The sequence below is a fragment of the Pongo pygmaeus genome, chromosome 15 (genome assembly GCF_028885625.2).
Source record: "Pongo pygmaeus isolate AG05252 chromosome 15, NHGRI_mPonPyg2-v2.0_pri, whole genome shotgun sequence".
In the NCBI taxonomy this organism is placed as follows: Eukaryota; Metazoa; Chordata; class Mammalia; order Primates; family Hominidae; genus Pongo; species Pongo pygmaeus.
In genome coordinates this window covers 86994483-87013676 of record NC_072388.2, presented here as the reverse complement: position 1 = coordinate 87013676, position 19194 = coordinate 86994483, and the positions used below count along the sequence as shown (strand labels likewise).

Here is a 19194-nt window from a genome sequence, read left to right as displayed (position 1 = left end):
AAATTATCAGCATGTTAAGGACATGGGAAAATATAAAAGAGATATGGAGAAAAGGTGAAAAGGGTGGCATATACATAATTGGAATTCCATAAAGATTGAAAAGAGAGAATGTTGAAAAGGCAATATTCACAAAGATGATGAGCTTTCTAGAACTAATGAAGGAATCCTGAGGATGGATGAAGAATCCTCATGTATCTTCAATCCTCATGAAATCTGCAGATTTATGAAGCTTAGAAAATCCCAAATAGGATTAAAAACACAAAAATGGAAACCTATACTTAGACACATCGCAATAAAATTGCAGTTCACCAAAGACTAAGGAAAAAAGAGACAGAGAGGAAAGATGGACTACCTCTGAAGGATGGAATTTAGACGGACAAAAGACTTCTCAACAGCGATAACAGACAGCAGAAGATTAAAAGTTCCAAATTGCTAAGAAAATATATGTCATCCTATAATTATATACTCAACAGAACTAAATTTCAAGGACCAGAGCAAGAATTAGGACATTTTCAGATAAACTACCACTCAGAACATTTACATCCAAAATCCCCACTAAAGAAACTTCTAAAGGATATAACTGAAGTAGGAAAAGGACACTAGGGTAATGTCTGAGATGCAGGAAGACTGAATCAGCCCCCGCGGATGGGACTCTGATGCACACACAACACGTCCAACACCAGGCTCATGTGTCTTGGGAAGAACACCTGAACCATGAAAACATCCTCCCTTAAGACCAGGACTGAGAAAGTCGGGTAATGGGCAGTGTGTGCCTCTTCCTCCTTTGTCCGTGTTACTCAATAAATAGTCATCATTTTCTTTAAAAATGGTATGACAGATTAAATGAAAAAATGATTTTTAGAAAGGTTTATAAAGTTTTCAATGGAATACATTTCTCTAGCTGTAAAAGCATTTCCTGCCTTGACTTAACCACAAGACAGGATGGGTTGATGAAGCAGAAGCCCTCTTCTCTGTAGTGACGCAGAGGCAGTACAGGCTTGTGGTTACGAGCGTGGGCTCTGGAGACAATTTGAATGCCTCTCAACAGCACTCTGGGCCCATTTGTGTTTCTTCACCTCTCTAAGTTCCAGTTTTCACATGCATAAGTTAGTACCCAGTTTCTAAGATTGTTGTGAGGGTTAAATGAAACGACATATGAAGCAAAGTTCCTAGCACATGGGAGGCATTCACTGTACTTTAGCTGGTAATATTGTTTTAATGACATTGGTAGTCTGCACCAATCTTTGTGGTGTCCCCTACATTTCCTGAAAAGAAATAATCTTTAGTCATCTAGCCAGAGCATAGCAGAAAAGCTGGAGGTGCTCAGAGTGTAATTTGTATGGTAACACTTCACGTATAATGCTAGGCTCTGCAGATAATAGTTGTTCATTTAATTTGGGTGGATCTGAGATTTTAGTGGAATACTGTATATAAGTCCTATTACAGTATTCATATATCTTTTCAGATAATATTTTGGCTCCTTTAATCAAATTTTGAGAAAATAGTTTTTAGAACCAGCACTGAGAAATTTTGGTGAGTTTTTAATTTTTAAATTTTTACCAGATGTCAAAAAAGACAATCTACAGTATATTAAAGTATATCTATTCTTGAACAGATCTAAAAATAGTACAAATCATTGATGATGATGACCAAAAGTACAATATTTTCCTACAGTGCTATAGAAAATGCTTGCTTTCATTTATCAGTTGAATAGTTACTTATTAAGACTCTACTATATATTTCAGGCACTGTGGTAGTCACTTATTAACTAATAATTATTACCTGACATTTATTAATACTGGAGATATTCTTTCCTAATATCACATTTTTTTCTGATGGATATAAAAAGTATTTACCAGACCATTGTACAGATGAGGGATTCGTGCCAGATAGCTCTAAAGCCAGGGGCTGGTAGGCTTCTTCCTAAATACTGAACGAAGTTTGCCAAAGCACTGTTTCCTGAAAAGAAAATAAAGTATGAACAACCCCCTTTTTCTATACCTATAGTTTTACCTAATTAGTTCTAAATTTGAAGTTTGGCCCTTTACCACTGCTCAAAGTAGAGGAAACCATGTGTCTTCCTCATTTCTTTCTCTCTTATCATGCTTTGCATTACCACATTTATTCAGCCTAAACCAGGTAGAATGTTGCGAACATTGCTGACAATTATGCCAAAGCATGTTATCTACTTTAAAATATTATTTTATTTTTTAATCTTATACTTACCCATGTTTCTTCCGGTGATGTGTTTGTTGACCGAGGAGCTTGATAAATCTGTGCCTGCATCAAGTCAAGAAGAGAAACCAACACTGCTGAGGGGACAGGAAATTGCACTCATATTTCAGCACAAACCAATGAGGAAGCAGCATCTCAATGAGAAGGATGTGCGTTATCCAAGTTTGGACAAAAAAAGTCTCTTAAATACTTTTAAAGATGTTTTTATTTATTGTTTACTGTACTGTAATTTTTATAACTCACTTGTCTCATTGCATCTTAATTACAAGTGTGTACTGATATTATATTATATGCCCTTTACTTAATGGAATATATGTTAAATATTTTATTTATTTATTCATTCATTCATTCATTCACTCATCATGCCAGCAGTGTGCGGGGAGATGTATACGAACTGGCTATCAACCAAAAGCAGCTTTTTTTACCTAGTAAAGGAGAAAGATATGTTTATAATGATTGTAATGCAATGGCAAAATGAAGAAGTACTTCAAGAGGGGTACAGACAAAATAGAATGAACCATTTGGATATGTGAGATAGGAGAGGATATTGTAGACAGATTCAGGGTGATAAAGTTCCTGGGACAAAAACAGAAAAGGGACAATTGAGGCTGAGGGGTTTAATGATGGATATTGTGCTGCTTAAGGCAGGGGTTAAGGTAGCCAACCTCATACAGTCTTTCTTTTCTTTTTTTTTTTTTGAGAGACTAATGGGATTAGATATATAGTATTTGATTGTAGAACTATTTTCTCCTTTGATTCTCTCCTCTTCGAAACAGAGATGGCTAAAACCAGTTGAATTAACTAGCTGAGAAAAATAATTTTATGAAACTTGAATATTTTATTTGAGAAAGACTTACATTGTTATTATACAAACTCTTGTACTTTAGCAAGTTAAAGTTAATGCCAAATTTATAAGTGGTTTAATATGAAGTGAAATTAGCTCCTATACTTTCTTACTATTGATATATAAAAAAGTCAGAAATACCACTTTTGAATCTTGCCCTCATAAACTTTTATTAGAAATGAAGGGAAAATATTATTTGAAAGAACAGAATTGATTTGGGATGAAAACATTTGACTTAATTTTAAAGATGTAATCAGGACATTTTGAATCTGTGTTTGTTAAAGGACATCAAGGGTTGTTGTTGGTATTTTGTTGTTGTTGTTGTTTTCTTCCTAACCAGAGATAGAAAAGATTAGCCTGTATATAAGCAAGGCTTTTCATATTGAAGTTGATCAGGGTATATCAGGAATGTAAAGATTTTCAATACTTCCATTGTAGGTCTTTCTTTGAGAATAATAAAAATAATACCTTACATTTATAAAGTACAGGAAAGTTTATAAAGTAATTTAGCATATAGTAAATTATAAATCAGAATATATTTTTACTGAATAATAAAAATTAAGTATAAAGTAAAAAATTAATAATAAATGTCTTGAAGTTTTACAAAAATGAAAATTAATAATTTCAGTTTACTTGTGACTCTAATTCAAAATTCTCATTTTTGCTTGGTTTCGTACATCTGCTTATCTGTGGTTTCTATACACGATATATCTTTTTTAAGTTTGGGGTACAAGTGCATTGTTACGTAGGTATTTCATTACTCTCATGGTCTCTTACTTTATCTGAACAGACTATACTTCTGCTTTTAGGGAAAGGGTATTTTCATGTCCATATCAAATATTCATGTATTTTGCTTTTCAAAAAAAAAGGTTATAGTTAAGAAACATAAGAAACACAAACTTTCACTTCTGATTAAACAGGAGAAAAAGCTGGAGCTGACCTATGCTAAAACCTTGCCAACTCTACACAATAAGAAATTTACCAGCTTTTAAGAAATTTGCTTCTTAATATGGAAATTATGGCAATACTGTATTTTCAACTATAGGGCTATCTTTTATAATGAAGGGTTAGAAATTTTAAATCATTGAGTCACTGTGACATTTTAACAACATAACGATGAGATAAAGACAATTAGTAGTTATTCAGAACACTGCCTTAAGGGGGTTGGCATTTCTGACCAGTCAATTATTTGGTCTTCTGTGGTCACAATCTGGGGACCCAACACTGGCCAGTTGGGCTACTCATGGGGTAATGGGGAGGAGATTGTGGATCTACCTGGTTCCAACTTCTCCATTGGGCAGACAGTGCAAGAGTGTGTTCTACTGATGAAGGGGTCCTTTGTGAGGCCACACTATCTGCTAGGTGTAATTTCACTAGCTAAAGCGGCAACTAAATATGGCAGGGTAAGATTTTGAAATAATGCTATATTTTCCCAGCCACATTTCTTTTCACTCTAGCCCTACCCTTACACAATCATTGAGCCATTTTGCATTTATTGCCTTGAGGAAATTTCTGGCACAAGCAGGGGTAAAAAAAGACAATGTGAGTTTTGAGTTTCAAAAATTCAAGGCCTTGGAAAAGACTGAGGCACAGACACTATGCTTGGGAGAATGTGTGCTGAAATAAAGTAAAGCTTCCCAGCCCCCAAAACTGAAAAAGATTGTCCTGCTTGGTGGGGGTTGGGTTTACTGTTGTGAGAGAGGAAGTATGTTCAAGAGTTAAATGTGGTCAGTGCTTGAGAAAGGGGCCCTGCATCCTGATTGCTATACTCACTTCCAAGCAATTCCTGAGGCAGGCGTGGGTGACAAACACCCTAGATGAGTTGTGTGATCTGGGGAGGAGAGTGAATCTGTGCCTCATTTCCAAGGAGAGACTCAGGAGTATGTACCTGAGAGACCTCACTGTCATAGTTGGGTATAGTTCGTTTGTCTTTACAAAGCTGGTGTTGATTTGATTCCCAGTGTGGCAGTAGTGGGAAGTGGGGCCCAGTGGGAGACATTTGGGCAATGGGGGTAGATCCCTCCTTAATGGCTTGGTGCTGTTCTGAGGTAGTAAGTGAGTTCTCTCTCTGGATTAGTTCTCCCAGGAATGGATTAGTTCTTGAGAGAGTGGGCTGTTATAAGAGCCTGGATACCTCTCTGGCCCTCTTTGCATGTGTCCACTTTCCTTTGGACTTTCTTTGCCATGCTGTGATGCAGCATGAAATCCCTTGCCAGAAGCTGGGACCACATCCCTGAATTTCTTGGCCTACAGAATCATGAGCTAAATAAACCTCTTTTCTTTATAAATTATCCAGTCTCAGGTATTGTTTTATAGCAACACAAAACAAACTAAGACACTCATCAAGTCCCTCTGTGCCCATATAGCACAGGTGGAGTAGAATGAGGGGCACAAAGAAGTGATGGGAAGCCTCAGCCCATCTCACAGCACTTTCAGTGGCCCAGTGTGGCACTTTGTAGTCACAGATGAGGGACAACTCAGGTTAATACTACCTGGGCTAACTGCCAAAGACCAGAAGGGAAAGGGAGTGTCTCAGGAGATGCCAGCATTGATAGAGGGCAGTTCTGAGAACCAAGGGTCAAGCTACCTTCCAGTCCTGGCAACATGAAAAGTCCCTAAATCTTAGCTGGTGTTATGAACTGAATTGTGTCCTTTCCCAAAATTCATATGCTGAAGCCCTAATCCTCAATACTTCAGAACATGGCTGCATTTGGATATAGAGCCTTTAAAGAGGTGATTAAATTAAAATAAAGCCCCAAGGATAGGCCCTAATCCAACCTGACTGCTGTCCTTATAGGAAGAGGAAATTTGATAGCCTAGAAGAAACGGAGAAGTTCCTAGGCACATGCAACTTACCAAGACTGAAACATGAAAAAAACAGAAAGTCTGAACAGAGTAATAAAAAGTAAGGAAATCTGATTAGTAATAAAAAAATTCTACCACCAAAGAAAAGCCCAGGAAGTCGTCACTGCTGAATTCTACCAAACATTTAAAGAAGTCATACCAATCCTTCTCAAACTCTTCCAAAAAATTTGGAGAAGTGGGAATACTTCTCAATTTATTTTATGAGGCCAGCATTACCTAGATACCAAAGCCAGACAAGAACACTACAAGATAAAAAGTTACACACGAATGTCCTGATGAACATAAGATACAAAAATCCTCAACAAAATACTAGCAAACCGAATACAACACATTAACAGGATCTTTCACCATACATCACTTTAACAGAATGAAGGACAAAAACCATTTGATCATCTCAATACATGCATAAAAAGCATTTGACAAAATTTAACATCCTTTCACAAGAACTCTCAACAAATTAAGTGTAGAAGGAATGTACCTCAACATAATAAAGGCCATATACGACAAAACCACAGCTCACATCATATTAAATGGTGAAAAGTTGAAAGCTTTCCCTCTAAGATCAGAACAAGACAGAATGTCCACTCTTGCCACTTCTATTTAACATAGTACTGGAAGTCCTAGCCAGAGCAATTAGGCAAGAGAAAGAAATAAAATATATCCAAATTAAAAAGGAAGAAGTTAAATTGTTTGCAAATGACATAATTTTATATATAAGAAATCATAAAGGCTCTACCAAAAAATCATTAGAATTAATAAACAAATTCAGTAAAGTCACAGGATACAAAATCAACACACATATGAACAGCATTTCTATACACTAACAATGAACTATCCTAAAAGTGAATCAAGGAAACAATGCCATTTATAAGAGCTACAAAAATATGTAGACATAAATTTAACCAAGGAGATGAAGGACCTGTATGCTGAAAACTATAAAACACTGATGAAAGAAATTGAAGAAGGTACAAATAAATGGAAATATGTCCCATGCTCATGGATTAGAAGAATTACTATTGTCAAAATGTCCAAAATGACAATGTCCATATTGTCAAAATGTGCTACAGATGCAATGCAATGCCTATCAAAATTCCAATGCTATTTTTCACAGAAACAGATAATGCAACCATAGAATTCATATGGAATAAAAAATAACTCTGAATTGCCAAAGCAATCTTGGGCAAAAAAGAACAAAGCTGGAGGAATCACACTACTTGACTCCAAAATCTACTACAAAGTTACAGTAATCAAAAGAGTACTGGCATTAAAACAGAAACATAGATCAATGGAGCAGAATAAAAAGCTCAGAAATAAATATACACATTTACAGTTAATTGATTATTTTTGAAAAAGGTGCCAAGAACACATGGGGAAAGGCAGTCTCTTCCATAAATGCTGTTGGGACAACTGGATATTCACATCCAGCGGAATGAAATAAGACCTTTATCTCACACCATATGCAAAAATTAACTCAAAATGGGTTAAGACTTAAATGTAAGACCTGAAACTGTAAAACTGGTAGAAGAAATCACAGAAGAAAACTCCATGACATTGGTCTGGGCAATGACGTTTTGGATATGGCCCCCAAAGCACAGGCAACAAAAGTGAAAATAGACAAATGGAATTACATTAAACTAAAAAACTTCTGCGTATCCAAAGAAACAGTCAACGGAGTGAAGAGACAACCTACACAATGACAGAAAATATTTGCAAGCCACACATCTCAGGGGTTAATATCTAAAATAAATAAGGAACTCAGCTCAATAGCAAGAAAATAAGTAACCTGATTAAAAATGGGCAAAGGAGCTGAATAGACATTTCTCAGAAGAATACATACAAAAGGCCAACAGGTATATTAAAAAATGCTCAAAATCACTAATCATAAGGGAAATGCAAATTGAAAACATAATGAGATATCACCTCACACTTGTTAGAATGGCTGTGATCAAAAAGAGGAAGATGTTGTTGTCAAGGATGTAGAGGAAAGGGAACCCATGCACTCTGTTGGTGAGAATGTAAATTAGTTTAGCCATTGTGGATAACTGGCAGTTCCTCAAAAAACTAAAAATGGAACTACCATGTGATTCAGCAGTCTCACTACTGGGTATATTTCTGTTGAAGAGCATTGTGATAGATGTTTCAAAAATATTTTGAGTGGTGAGAACCTCTTGTATTGTCATTTTCTTCATGTCTGGGACCTGGGGCTAGGTGGACTCTAAAATTCTTTTCCTGGCCGGAGTGCAATAAAGTGAGTATTTGAAATACAAGGAAGAGTAGAAATATCACAGGTAAAGCATAGGAGGACAGTACAATTTCCTGAATTCCTTTATTTGAGCAAATCTATGCTGTAACAATTACCAGCAAAAGGACTACAGGTGGTGAAGGCAGTTTTTACAGTGGAGAAATGCAGACATGGAACCTGATAATTCTTTGCAATTATCACATCAGCTTTGGATTATAACCTGGTGTGTCCATCAGGGTTCCTTGCCGAAGGTAACAGAAACCATCTATGGGTTACCTGAGCAGAAAATGAATGACTCAGAAAGAAAGAAATGAGGATATGGAACAAATTGATGCGGAAACTTCAGAATAAGACTTGTAAAATGGGCTAGAGTCAAAGGACCAAAAGGACAGCCAGGTCACTCTGTCTCAGCATTCAGGTGAGAATGGCACTGCTTGATCCCACTACTTTAGGTATCTGAGGCCACCTCTGATGGAGCCTCTATGCAGCTGCCTCCTCTGGACTCTGATATGGCTCTTGTGGGATTTCTCAACTGTGCATACATCTAGTTCCTCTTCCAAGGTCAAATTTACAGGTTCAAGAAACTGATTGAGAAAACCTGGTCATTGTCAGAGCCTGTACTGATAGGGACTGTAAGAGAGAGGATCTGGTTCCTTAACTTCTGAAGGAGGCAGAATTCTCCTTCACACCAAGACTCTCACTATGAGGAATCAGCCACACACGACATGGATTTGGATGACTGTGGACAACAACCCAGCAAAAAGAAAAATTGAGACCAATACAAAGACAGGAATAATCTGTTTTTGCAGAATTAATTGTGGGGAAAGCAGTAAACTCAAAAGTTGTTTGATAGTTATATAGGTATGTCATTTATGTTATTATTTATATAATAAGCACTTATATAACATATAGGATGTGTGGGTCACTCTTCTAAGTGCTATAAAAATATTAGCTTGTCCAATGTTCACATTAATATATTGCCATCATTATCTCTATTTTATGGATGGGTAAACTGAAGCCCAAAGAAGTTACATAACTTAACCAAAATTACACTGCTACTAAGCAACAGGAGAAAGATTTGAAGCCAGGCAACCTGAGGCTCCAGAGCTAGTATTCTAACTACCATACTATACTGCTCTTTGCTATAGAAGTTTTTATTTGTAGTTATACTTAAGAAAATGTTCAGTAAGCAATTTATAATTTATTTCATTAGGTGGATTCTGTCCTCTGACTTATTTTCATTTTGTCTATATAAAATCCTGAATGAATAGAGCCTTGTAACATATTTTAGAGAGAAGTCACTGAATAGGGCAGTGTAACCAACAGTTGCCATCAAGAAACATGTCCAGAGTTAGAAGACCAGACAAATGGCAGATGTTGGATATATACTGAAAGGAATATAAGTCATTCTCCCATAAAGACACATGCAAGTGGATGGTCATTTCAGCACTATTTACAATAGCAAAGACATGGAATCAACCTAAATCTCCATCAGTGTTCTATCAATGGATAAAGAAAATGTGTTACATATACAACATGGTATACCATGCAGCTATAAAAGAGAATGACAGGCCGGGTGCTGTTGCTCAGGCCTGTAATCCCAGCACTTTGGAAAGCCGAGGCAGGCAGATCATGAGGTCAGGAGTTCGAGACCAGCCTGACCAACATGGTGAAACTCCGTCTCTATTAAAAATACAAAAATTAGCCAGGTGTGGTGACACACCCTGTAATCCCAGCTACTCAGGAGGCTGAGTCAGGAGAATCGCTTGAACCTGGGAGGCAGAGATTGCAGCGAGCCGAGATCACACCACTGCACTCTAGCCTGGATGACAGAGCAAGGCTCTGTCTCAAAAAAAAAAAAAAAAAAAAGAATGAGATCATGTTCTTTGTAGCAACATGAATGGAGCTGGAGGCCATTACCCTTAAGAAGACTAACACAGGAATAGAAAACCAAATACTGCATATTCTCACTTATAAGACGGAGCTAAACATCGAGTACATATGGACACAAACAACAATGAAACAACAGGCACTGGGGCCGACTTAAGGGTGGGGGATGGGGGGCGGCGGAGGATCAAAAAACTACCTATCGAGTACTATGCTTATTACCTGGGTAATGAAATAATCTGTACATCAATCCTAGGACATGCAATTTACCTTTGTAACAAACCTGCACATGCACCCTGAACCTAAAATAAAAGTTGAAAAATATAGCAGATGTTACACGACAGTTCAAGAAAACACTCCACACTCTTATGTCCCAGGGGATTCCTACTTTAAGAAATGTTTCCAACTCCTTTTGTAAATAATTCTATCTTTGTATCCCCTTATGTGACCATTCAGTGATTTGTCTTTTAGTTCAATTCAACTAATATTTATTGAGTACTTAGCACAGTTTGGGCACTGTGCTTAAGACGTACAAAGAAGAAATAAACTTGGCCTCTGCCCTGGAATTTCTGACAGCCTAATAGCAAAAACATGGAATCAACCTAAATGCCCATCAATGGTAGACTGAAGGGGAGGCAGACTGATTTATAAAAGTAAAGCCTTTTCCTGAATTGAGACAACAGACTGCTACCATACCGTTTTATGATAGTCTTGGAGAAATAAAAAAGAAAAAAAAATCCAGACTGCTATTAGAGTTTATCAATAAATTTTCATTAAAAGGAAAGATCTCTGATCCTTCTCAAGAGACTATTTGATTTTGATCACATTATTTTATTTAGAAAAAGGAGAGATTTGGGGTGGCTGAAGTATAGTTGTGATACTTAGAAACACCTGTTATTTAAGAGAAAAATCATCGTGTTTCCTTTGGCAGCACATTTACAAACACTGGAATGTTACAGAGATCAGTGTGGCCTCTGAGCAAAGATGACATGCAAATTCTTGAAGTGTTTCAGATTAAAAAGACAGAGAGAGAAACACTGTCATTACTTTTTAAACTCATTTAAAAATCTGAAAACTGGGACCTTCCTTTCTTACCGTCTTATCTCACTGACCCTGATCCACCGACGCAAGGGAAGCTAAGCATATGATCACTTGTGGGGTAACTGTCATTTTTCTTTATCTCACATCTTGAGCACATTTGAGTGCCGTGCCCAGCACTCCAAGGATCTCTGTCAGCATGTATTTATCGGCCTTTTATTAGAAACTTTCTTACCTCATGTCTGCTCTCATGAATATAGATCACAAATTAGAAACAAAAAATATTTATCTGGTAAGCAATTTCTTTAGTAACTGAACTAATAGGAACTACTGGGACTTCCTGGAAGTGAGGCTACCTTTTCCATTAGAGTTTATGTTTCCTCTTTTGTAGATTTCACATTGCTCAAATATTTGTGGCGTGCATTCCAACTGCAAGGTGCAACTGAGGGAGGAGAAAAGGGAAAACTTAGTTGGGCAGACATCTAAAGTTGGTCTTTGGTAAAATTCTTTTAAACAGAAAGACAGCCTGAAAAATCAAGCTACAGGCACACATAGAGTGGCCTGGGGAAAACTCAGGCAACAGCTGCACTGATAAGAAAGGAAGGCCAAACATAGAAGCCTTTTTTCCTTTGTGTGATTAGCAGGTTCCCAGGAAAAAGTTTCTTCCCATTTTCAGGCACATACATGGTGGGCTCTGTGGGAACTTGCATGGGGGGTGGAGAGGGTGCTTACCTAGAACCCACAGTTACACAAACAAGAGAAGCTGAACTTTATCCTTACGCAAGACATACCCACAGCTGCACAGATAAGGGGAGCTGCACAGATAGCTTTACAAGTAAGTTACACAAACAGCTACAGAGATGAGAGGAGCTTCTTATAAAAGCTTTTGGATTCAACTGTAACAGTGGCAAAGTGGCAAAGAAAGAAAGCTTTCTTCTTTCATATAATCAACTTTCTCTTCAACCTCACTCTAGTGTCCACACTCCTTAATTCTCTTGGTTGTGAGACAACAAGCTTGGATAACACCTCAGACAACGAGACCACTGACCACTGACCTGTTTCACAATGACGTGCTACAGGATGGTGTATGCTGGGTATTCATACATCATCATGCAACTTCCTAATTTTATGTGTAAGGTAGGTTTCTCTGTTATCACCTTGGTATTTCCCATCTAGTCACAGTATTAAGTGGGTCTTATGCGCTTGTTAAGAGCTGGTAAGAGAAGCTTAACATTCACTTGATGGAATGGTTACTATGGCTTGTATCCACAGGAGCTCCAGCTCATGCTTAAAATACTGTGTTAGAACAAATGGATCAGAGTGAATTCTGTAACAGTAAATCCACAGAACTGAAAATTACTGACTTGCATCATAAACTGGTTGCAGTGGCAAGGCAGAGCTCAGATTCGTGTTGTACTGGGGAAAGAAGAAACCAAAGAAAATAAATGGTTCATACATAGGGGACTATTTAACCGATCCAAGCCAGAAGACTACTGAGGGTGAAAGGAGCATTATCAGTAATTATGTTCAGACAAAAGTTGTGACCGTCCTTAGTAAACCAGGATAGACGTAGAGTCAATTTAAAAAGAAAGAAAGAACAAACATATCTAATGTACATTAAGAACCCAGGGATATCGGAGGACCTAATGTGCATATTTATTGGATTGCCCAGAGCTTTGACCTTCAAGTATAATTGAGTTCTTGAAACTTAGATTTAGGTTTGTGGTTTAGGGGCAAAATAATCAGATTCCAAATAGGGTTCTGCAGACAAATCCCACGGGTCCTAAAGTCTGTGGGTCTTTTCCTTGCCATTGTGGTATCTCAGTGGCTTGTGTAGGCAATGATAACCAGTTCCATACTTCTGCTAAGAGAAATTTGGGGATCAGAAAATCTTTCTCTGCAGCTCTTCAGAGTCTCTTTAATTTACTTCAATAATAAGGAAATCAGAAATCTCAGGACAGTGCTGGATGTGGCAGAAATTCAGGGTAATTCACAACTTTCCTACCAATTTAGAGTTATCTATCTGGAATCACTTCAACTGACAGTGGAAGATAGTTTATAAAATTGCAGGGGAGGCGAAATTTCACCTTCGTCCCTGTAGGGTCCCAGCATGGCCCTAGTATTGAATTGATTTAAGATATTAATAGACTGACAGGAGAGAACCACACAAATTTGTTTATTTTACATGGCACGGGGGCCCTCATTAAAAAAAAAGACCTTAAAGCAGCAGTTAAGAGCCAATTGCTTATAGAGTGAAACGGACAAAAAAATAGTAAGTTGTGAAACATGATAAGGCGAAGGGGCTTGGGGTAGAGAAGCGACTAGAAAGACAGGGATTAACAAATTTTGTTTGGACAGATTTCCCTCGACTTCAACTTTCTGTCCCTGAAGATAAGAATGTTATTTTATAGGGAAGACATCTTTCACATGGGAATTTCATCTCCTCCTTTTAAGACACATAATATCCATGAGAGTGATCTTGCACCTGCTGTAAGTGCCTTTAATTTAAAACAGTCAATATGCCACAGCAGCATATTTTGAGGTGGTATATTATTAACTCCTTCAAGGCTAAAAGCCTTGAATATGCCGGGGTAGTTACCACACTGGAGAACCTTCTCAGCTATTTGCCACTTGTGGAATGCATTCAAATGTACTGAGTGCTTATTAACTTTTCTCTCAGTCCCTCACTCTGCTGCTCTTCTCGCCTCATCTCACATAAGGGAAAACTCAGGCTCCAAAAGCAAACTGATTCCACTAAGATGACAATGGAATCCGGACCTGGGGTCCAAGCCTGGTCCTCGCACGAGGTAGATACTCCCTGAGATGCTGGGGAAGAGCCATGGTAGGGCCACTCATGGCCCTCTTCCTTTGGCGGACCCTGGACATCCACCTTCCCTGCGTTAAAGTTCTCCACCAGGTGACGCCGGAAGAGAAGCCAGAAGTAAGTACAGGTGAAATCCTGTGGCTGACCACAGACACGCGAGCGATAAGAAAAAGCTCGCCGCTTCTTTCCTCAAGACTTCACCAGCTGCGTCAGTGGCCCTTGACCCGCACTCAAAATGGCGGCGGCGGCGGCGTCAGCGTCAGCGGCCTCCTGCCCGTATCTATCGTGGCGGCGACTGGACCCGCCTCCCTGGGCGCCGGAGTCATGTGACTCACACAATGGCTGAGTGGCTACTCTCGGCTTCCTGGCAACGCCGAGTGAAAGCTATGACGGCCGCCGCGGGTTCGGCGGGCCGCGCCGCGGTGCCCTTGCTGCTGTGTGCGCTGCTGGCGCCCGGCGGCGCGTACGTGCTCGACGACTCCGACGGGCTGGGCCGGGAGTTCGACGGCATCGGCGCGGTCAGCGGCGGCGGGGTGAGCTGCGAGCTGCGGGGATACGCGGGGGGCTGCAAGAACCCGCCCCCTGGGGCCGCAAGAACCCGCCCCGTGGGGCCCGCCCCACAAGCCCCCGCGGCGTTGCCCTGCGTTTCCACCCGCTCCACTCTCCGCCGCATTCCCCTAGGGTGCCGGTCAGCAGGCGGTTGGGGCGGGCCCGCTGCGGGGCTGGAGCGGGTGCTTTCTCGTTTAACACGAACCAGAGAGGCAGTTAGGTTTGAACAAATGAGGATCCGGAGGTCCAGAGAGTATAGGTGCAGAGAGTAAAGTGACAGGTCTAAGTAGTGAAGTAGCCGGGGCTGGAACCCTCGTCCCAGGCAGTGGGGCACAGGCTGTCTTCATCGCGGAGGTGGCAGTCGGGGAGCGTCGCTCCAGAAAGGGCCGGGGAGTGCGGGAGCGTCCGTGTGCCAAAGAGAACGCCCCAGTGGGATGCTTTGGCTGTGTCTCTTCCTTTTGGGGGAGTTGGTGGGTGGTGGATTCGTAAGTCCCAGTCCCGGGCAGTTGTTAGTGCAGGGTAAGGATGGGCTCCTCCAGAGATGGTAGCGCGGAATAGGATTTTGTTTGGAGGCAGGACTGGTGCCTCAAGGTCTCTTTAAAAGGAAGATAAGCGAGCGGCCTGAAACTACCAGGTACTCGCTCTGGGCCCACGGGCTTCTTGGTGGCCGACCTTTGGGTGAGAAGATTTTTGTTTTTTGGTTTTGTACCCGAAATTACATCTAGGGTTAATTTTTTTTGAAAATTTTAAGGTTGAACTCGGATTTTTGGGGTTGAGTTGGATGGAGCTTGCATTCTTACATTCAACTCAGAACAAGCTTGAATGCCTGCTGCAAGGATGACCTGGTCTGTAGTCTGACCACATGATATAACCTTCTGCTAGGGGAAATTTTTTTTCCCCTGGAGTTAGCTGATCCTTTTTGATTTTTATGTTTTCATTCCCTAATTTGCAATCTCTTCAGCAGTGCTGATGTGTATTTCAGGGAAACCTGTGGGCCGATGAGTTAATGCATTTATTCCTTGCTACTACTATTCTCCTTTTTATGTTTTTGGGCTAAACCTGAAACAGCCAATATGTAAGTGTTTAGAGTGCTGTCATTTAATCTTCATGTCAGACAGAGAAAGCAGTATGGTACAAGTAGGTAGTTAAGAATGTAGGGCCGGGCGCGGTGGCTCACGCCTGTAATCCCAGCACTTTGGGAGACCGAGGCGGGCGGATCACGAGGTCAGGAGATCAAGACTATTGTGGCTAACACGGTGAAACCCCGTCCCTACTAAAAATACAAAAAATTAGCCAGTCTTGGTGGCACGCGCCTGTAGTCCCAGCTACTCGGGAGGCTGAGGCAGGAGAATCGCTTGAACCGGGGAGGCGGAGGTTGCAGTGAGCCGGGATCACACCACAGCCGGGATCACACCACAGCCGGGATCACACACGCCAGCCTGGGCGACAGAGTGAGACTCCGTTCAAAAAACAAAAAAACCCAAAAACCAAACCAAACCAAAACAAAAAGAATGTAGACTAAAGAGAAGATTGCCAAGAGTGTATTCTGGGTTCTGTCACTTCACTGTATGGCCTTGGCGGGTTGTCTGTTATAACTCCTCTCTGCCTCACTTTCTTTTTTTTGGGATACAGTTATACCTGCATGGTAGGAGCATCGTGAAGATAGACCTAAAGTACTTAGGATGATGTCTTGCACATTACTAATTTTGGTTAATAACCAGTTTCAGGGATTAGGGAGGAGGAAGTTATTTCAAGGCCACTGAATGATGAAATGTCCCCAAGGCTTTTTCCTGGGCCTGTAAACAGTTCCAGGCCTCATTCAGGCAGTATGGTTAGTAATCCCATGATTTGCTATTGCTAGGTGGTGCATTTTAACATTTGGTTTTATTACCTTTGACTTATGCTGTTGTGTTAGGTGTGGCTATAGCTTTACAATAACATGATTGGTATGTTTGCCTAAAGCCGATACTTTCTCTGTTAAATGTGGGAGTGCATAGAGGGCAAAAGAAACCCTAGACAGCAAAAGGCACGGTTTTAGTGGCGTAGTGTAGAACAGGAAGCATTGTTTACCTAGGGTCAAGGATATATTAGTGTGCCTGTACAGTGTTCATTTAAAGAGTGCCTATTTTAATATTGGAGCCCCTGCTAGGTTGTAAGCTCTTTGAGAAATATGTATTTTAAAAAATTTGTGTATATAACACTTGCCTTTATTGAGAACTTACTATGTGCCAGGTAATGTGCCAAGTCCTTTACATACATCTAATTTTAGTCTTACAACAGCTGAATGAGTAAGATAGCCCACTTTACAATAATTTGCCTATGATTACATAGCTTATTAATGATGAAATCAGGATACAAACTCCATTTGACTCAAAGACTCCTATTTATGTTGCCAGTACCAGTGCAACAAAAGACCCATAAAATATTTAATAAGTGTTTATTGAATAACAAAGAATGAGGATACAAACTTGAATAAGATACAGTCCATGTCCTTCAGGAACTAAGAGGTGAGTCAGAAAAGTAAAGGAGTGCAGGGTTCGAAGTGTTGTAATAAAGATATGGACCTGGTGCCAAAGGAGAGGCACTTACGTCAAATCAGTGAGCAGGGCCAGAAGACGTCCTTCCTTGGAGAGGTGGAATTTGAGCTGAAAGGTGAATTGGAGTTGTCCAAGAGAGGATGTGGGGTGCATTCCAGGCATAAGAATAGAAAACGTTTGATACATCTAGATAGAAGGTGTGAGAGTGATAAGGGATAAAGTATCAGGGTTAGGAGCCAAATAATTAGGGGATTTGGGTGCAAAATTGAGCAATTTGAACTTTATCCTGAAAGCTTTTGGGGAAGGGAAGGTCTTAGTATGTTTACACAGAAGAGTTTTGTGATTACGTTTGTGTTTTGGGAAGGTTACTCTCGTAAGTAGCATGGAAGATAGAATACAGGGAGAGGCAGAGGGGATGTCCTGAGACCACTTATGCTGTTCTTATAAGTGAGGAGGGCCTAGGTAAGTCAGTGGGGTTGAAGAGTACAGGAAGGATTTGAGAGCTATTAATGATATCTTGGTGACTGAGGGTACATGGGAAGTTTGGACAAAAGGTGGCCCAAGTTTATGGTTTCAGCAAGTGTTGGTTACTGAGACAGCAAGTTCAGGAAAAGTAGCAGATACATGCAAAAGTGCTATGTTTGGTTTGGGATATATTGAGGTAGATGGGAAGAGTGGCTAGAGAGCAGCTCCATGGGTCTTTGCCTCACTGGTAGGGACTGGGGATGTTTTGGGTGTGAGAGAGTAGATATGGGCACTTACCAGAATGTCAGTGGTAGCATATATGAGAATATAAAATAGAAAGTTGAACCCCATAAAAGTGTTTTGTCCCAACCATCATACATACACCTGGCAAAATGTCAGCAGTTTGAACCTAGGACTGCCTGGTTTACAAGCCTGAGGCTACTGTTTCATGCCGAAAACTGGCCTCTTTTTATTTATTTTTTGCTTATATTGACTCCCAAAGGATAGATTATGGGTCAATTATTGGTTTTGTGGTTTCTTTTTTCAAATAGTTGTATGCCGTGGTCCAGGCGTGATCCACTATTGGTCCCCGCACTGTCCACCCTTGTCTTTCCATGCATTCTGATGCCACTCCTATGTTAAGTTTTCTTAGTACAGCCTGGTCTGGAGATTATTGCTAGTTATTCTTAATAGTAACAGGTAGAATTTATGAAGATGGGGAAAGTAGTGCTTCCTTTCAGCATTGCTGCTTGTGATGTTTTTCCGGAAGATGTTAAGGGGAAAAATTACCTGACATTCATCCCTCCCATTTTAGTCCTGAGATATTGTTGCCAAGTGGTCTCAAGATAGAAAACCTGAGTTTCAAGATAATTTTGTGATCATGAGGTTAGCAAGCTTACCTCCCAGTTAACCCTCATTCCAGAAGGAGAGAACCTTTTAGCTGTCGGACAAACAGCAGCCCTACTTGCCCAATGATTGGCACAAAAAGGGCAGACAGACAACTTGTGAGGTGCTTTTTCTCAGCCTGACCTTGCCTGAGGCTAAATATGTGTATACCAGGTGGTGTGCATGAACACTGTAGACAAATATTCATGATTGGATTTCTTTTATTAATACTTTTGAAAACTTTTTTTTTTAGGCAACCTCCCGACTTCTAGTAAATTACCCAGAGCCCTATCGTTCTCAGATATTGGATTATCTCTTTAAGGTAATGAAAAAATAATTATTTCATAGTACCTGTGATATTTTAGAAACTGTATGGTGAATTTCACCATAGAATTTATTAGCCTCACAATTCTAGTTTTTGAAAAAATGGCACATTACTTTTGGAATAAATTGCTATTTGAAGTTTTGCTTTTGTTTTTGTGTCTGTAAAACGTAAGGCAGTAATTAGTAATGGTCTTGAAGCTTCAAACAATACAACACTATGTTAATACTGTTACTTCTTTTCACAGCCGAATTTTGGTGCCTCTTTGCATATTCTAAAAGTGGAAATAGGTGGTGATGGGCAGACAACAGGTAGGAGAATTTGGGAGATAGGATTTCTCCCATCAACATTTTAATCTATACCTCACCATATGGACTGTGATTTCAGAATATGTGTAAACAATACCAACACTTTTGAGATTGATTGTTGCTTATTAGAGTGTTCCTCATTTTTTAACTGTAATTATTTTAAAATATTATATAGAATATGACTGATCCATCA

At 39.8% G+C, this 19194-nt stretch overlaps 1 protein-coding gene and 1 non-coding gene across 3 annotated transcripts in view; both read left to right on the top strand.

Moving 5' to 3' along the window:
- Positions 1 to 10988: 10988 nt before the first annotated feature.
- Positions 10989 to 11092, top strand: LOC129013369 (U6 spliceosomal RNA). Its single transcript, XR_008493855.1, has one exon. It is a non-coding gene; the product is annotated as a U6 spliceosomal RNA (small nuclear RNA).
- Positions 11093 to 14162: 3070 nt separating this feature from the next.
- The window catches only part of GALC (galactosylceramidase), a 59845-nt gene continuing 54813 nt past the window's right edge, over positions 14163 to 19194 (top strand). Inside the window, exons 1-3 of one of the 2 annotated variants that reach the window (XM_054447704.2) lie at positions 14163 to 14468; positions 18625 to 18693; positions 18941 to 19004. In XM_054447704.2, the coding sequence (XP_054303679.2) occupies positions 14274 to 14468; positions 18625 to 18693; positions 18941 to 19004 (328 nt within the window). In that variant the 5' untranslated portion in view covers positions 14163 to 14273. The remainder of the gene's footprint in view (positions 14469 to 18624; positions 18694 to 18940; positions 19005 to 19194) is intronic. The other variant, XR_010123777.1, reaches the window with a different exon arrangement.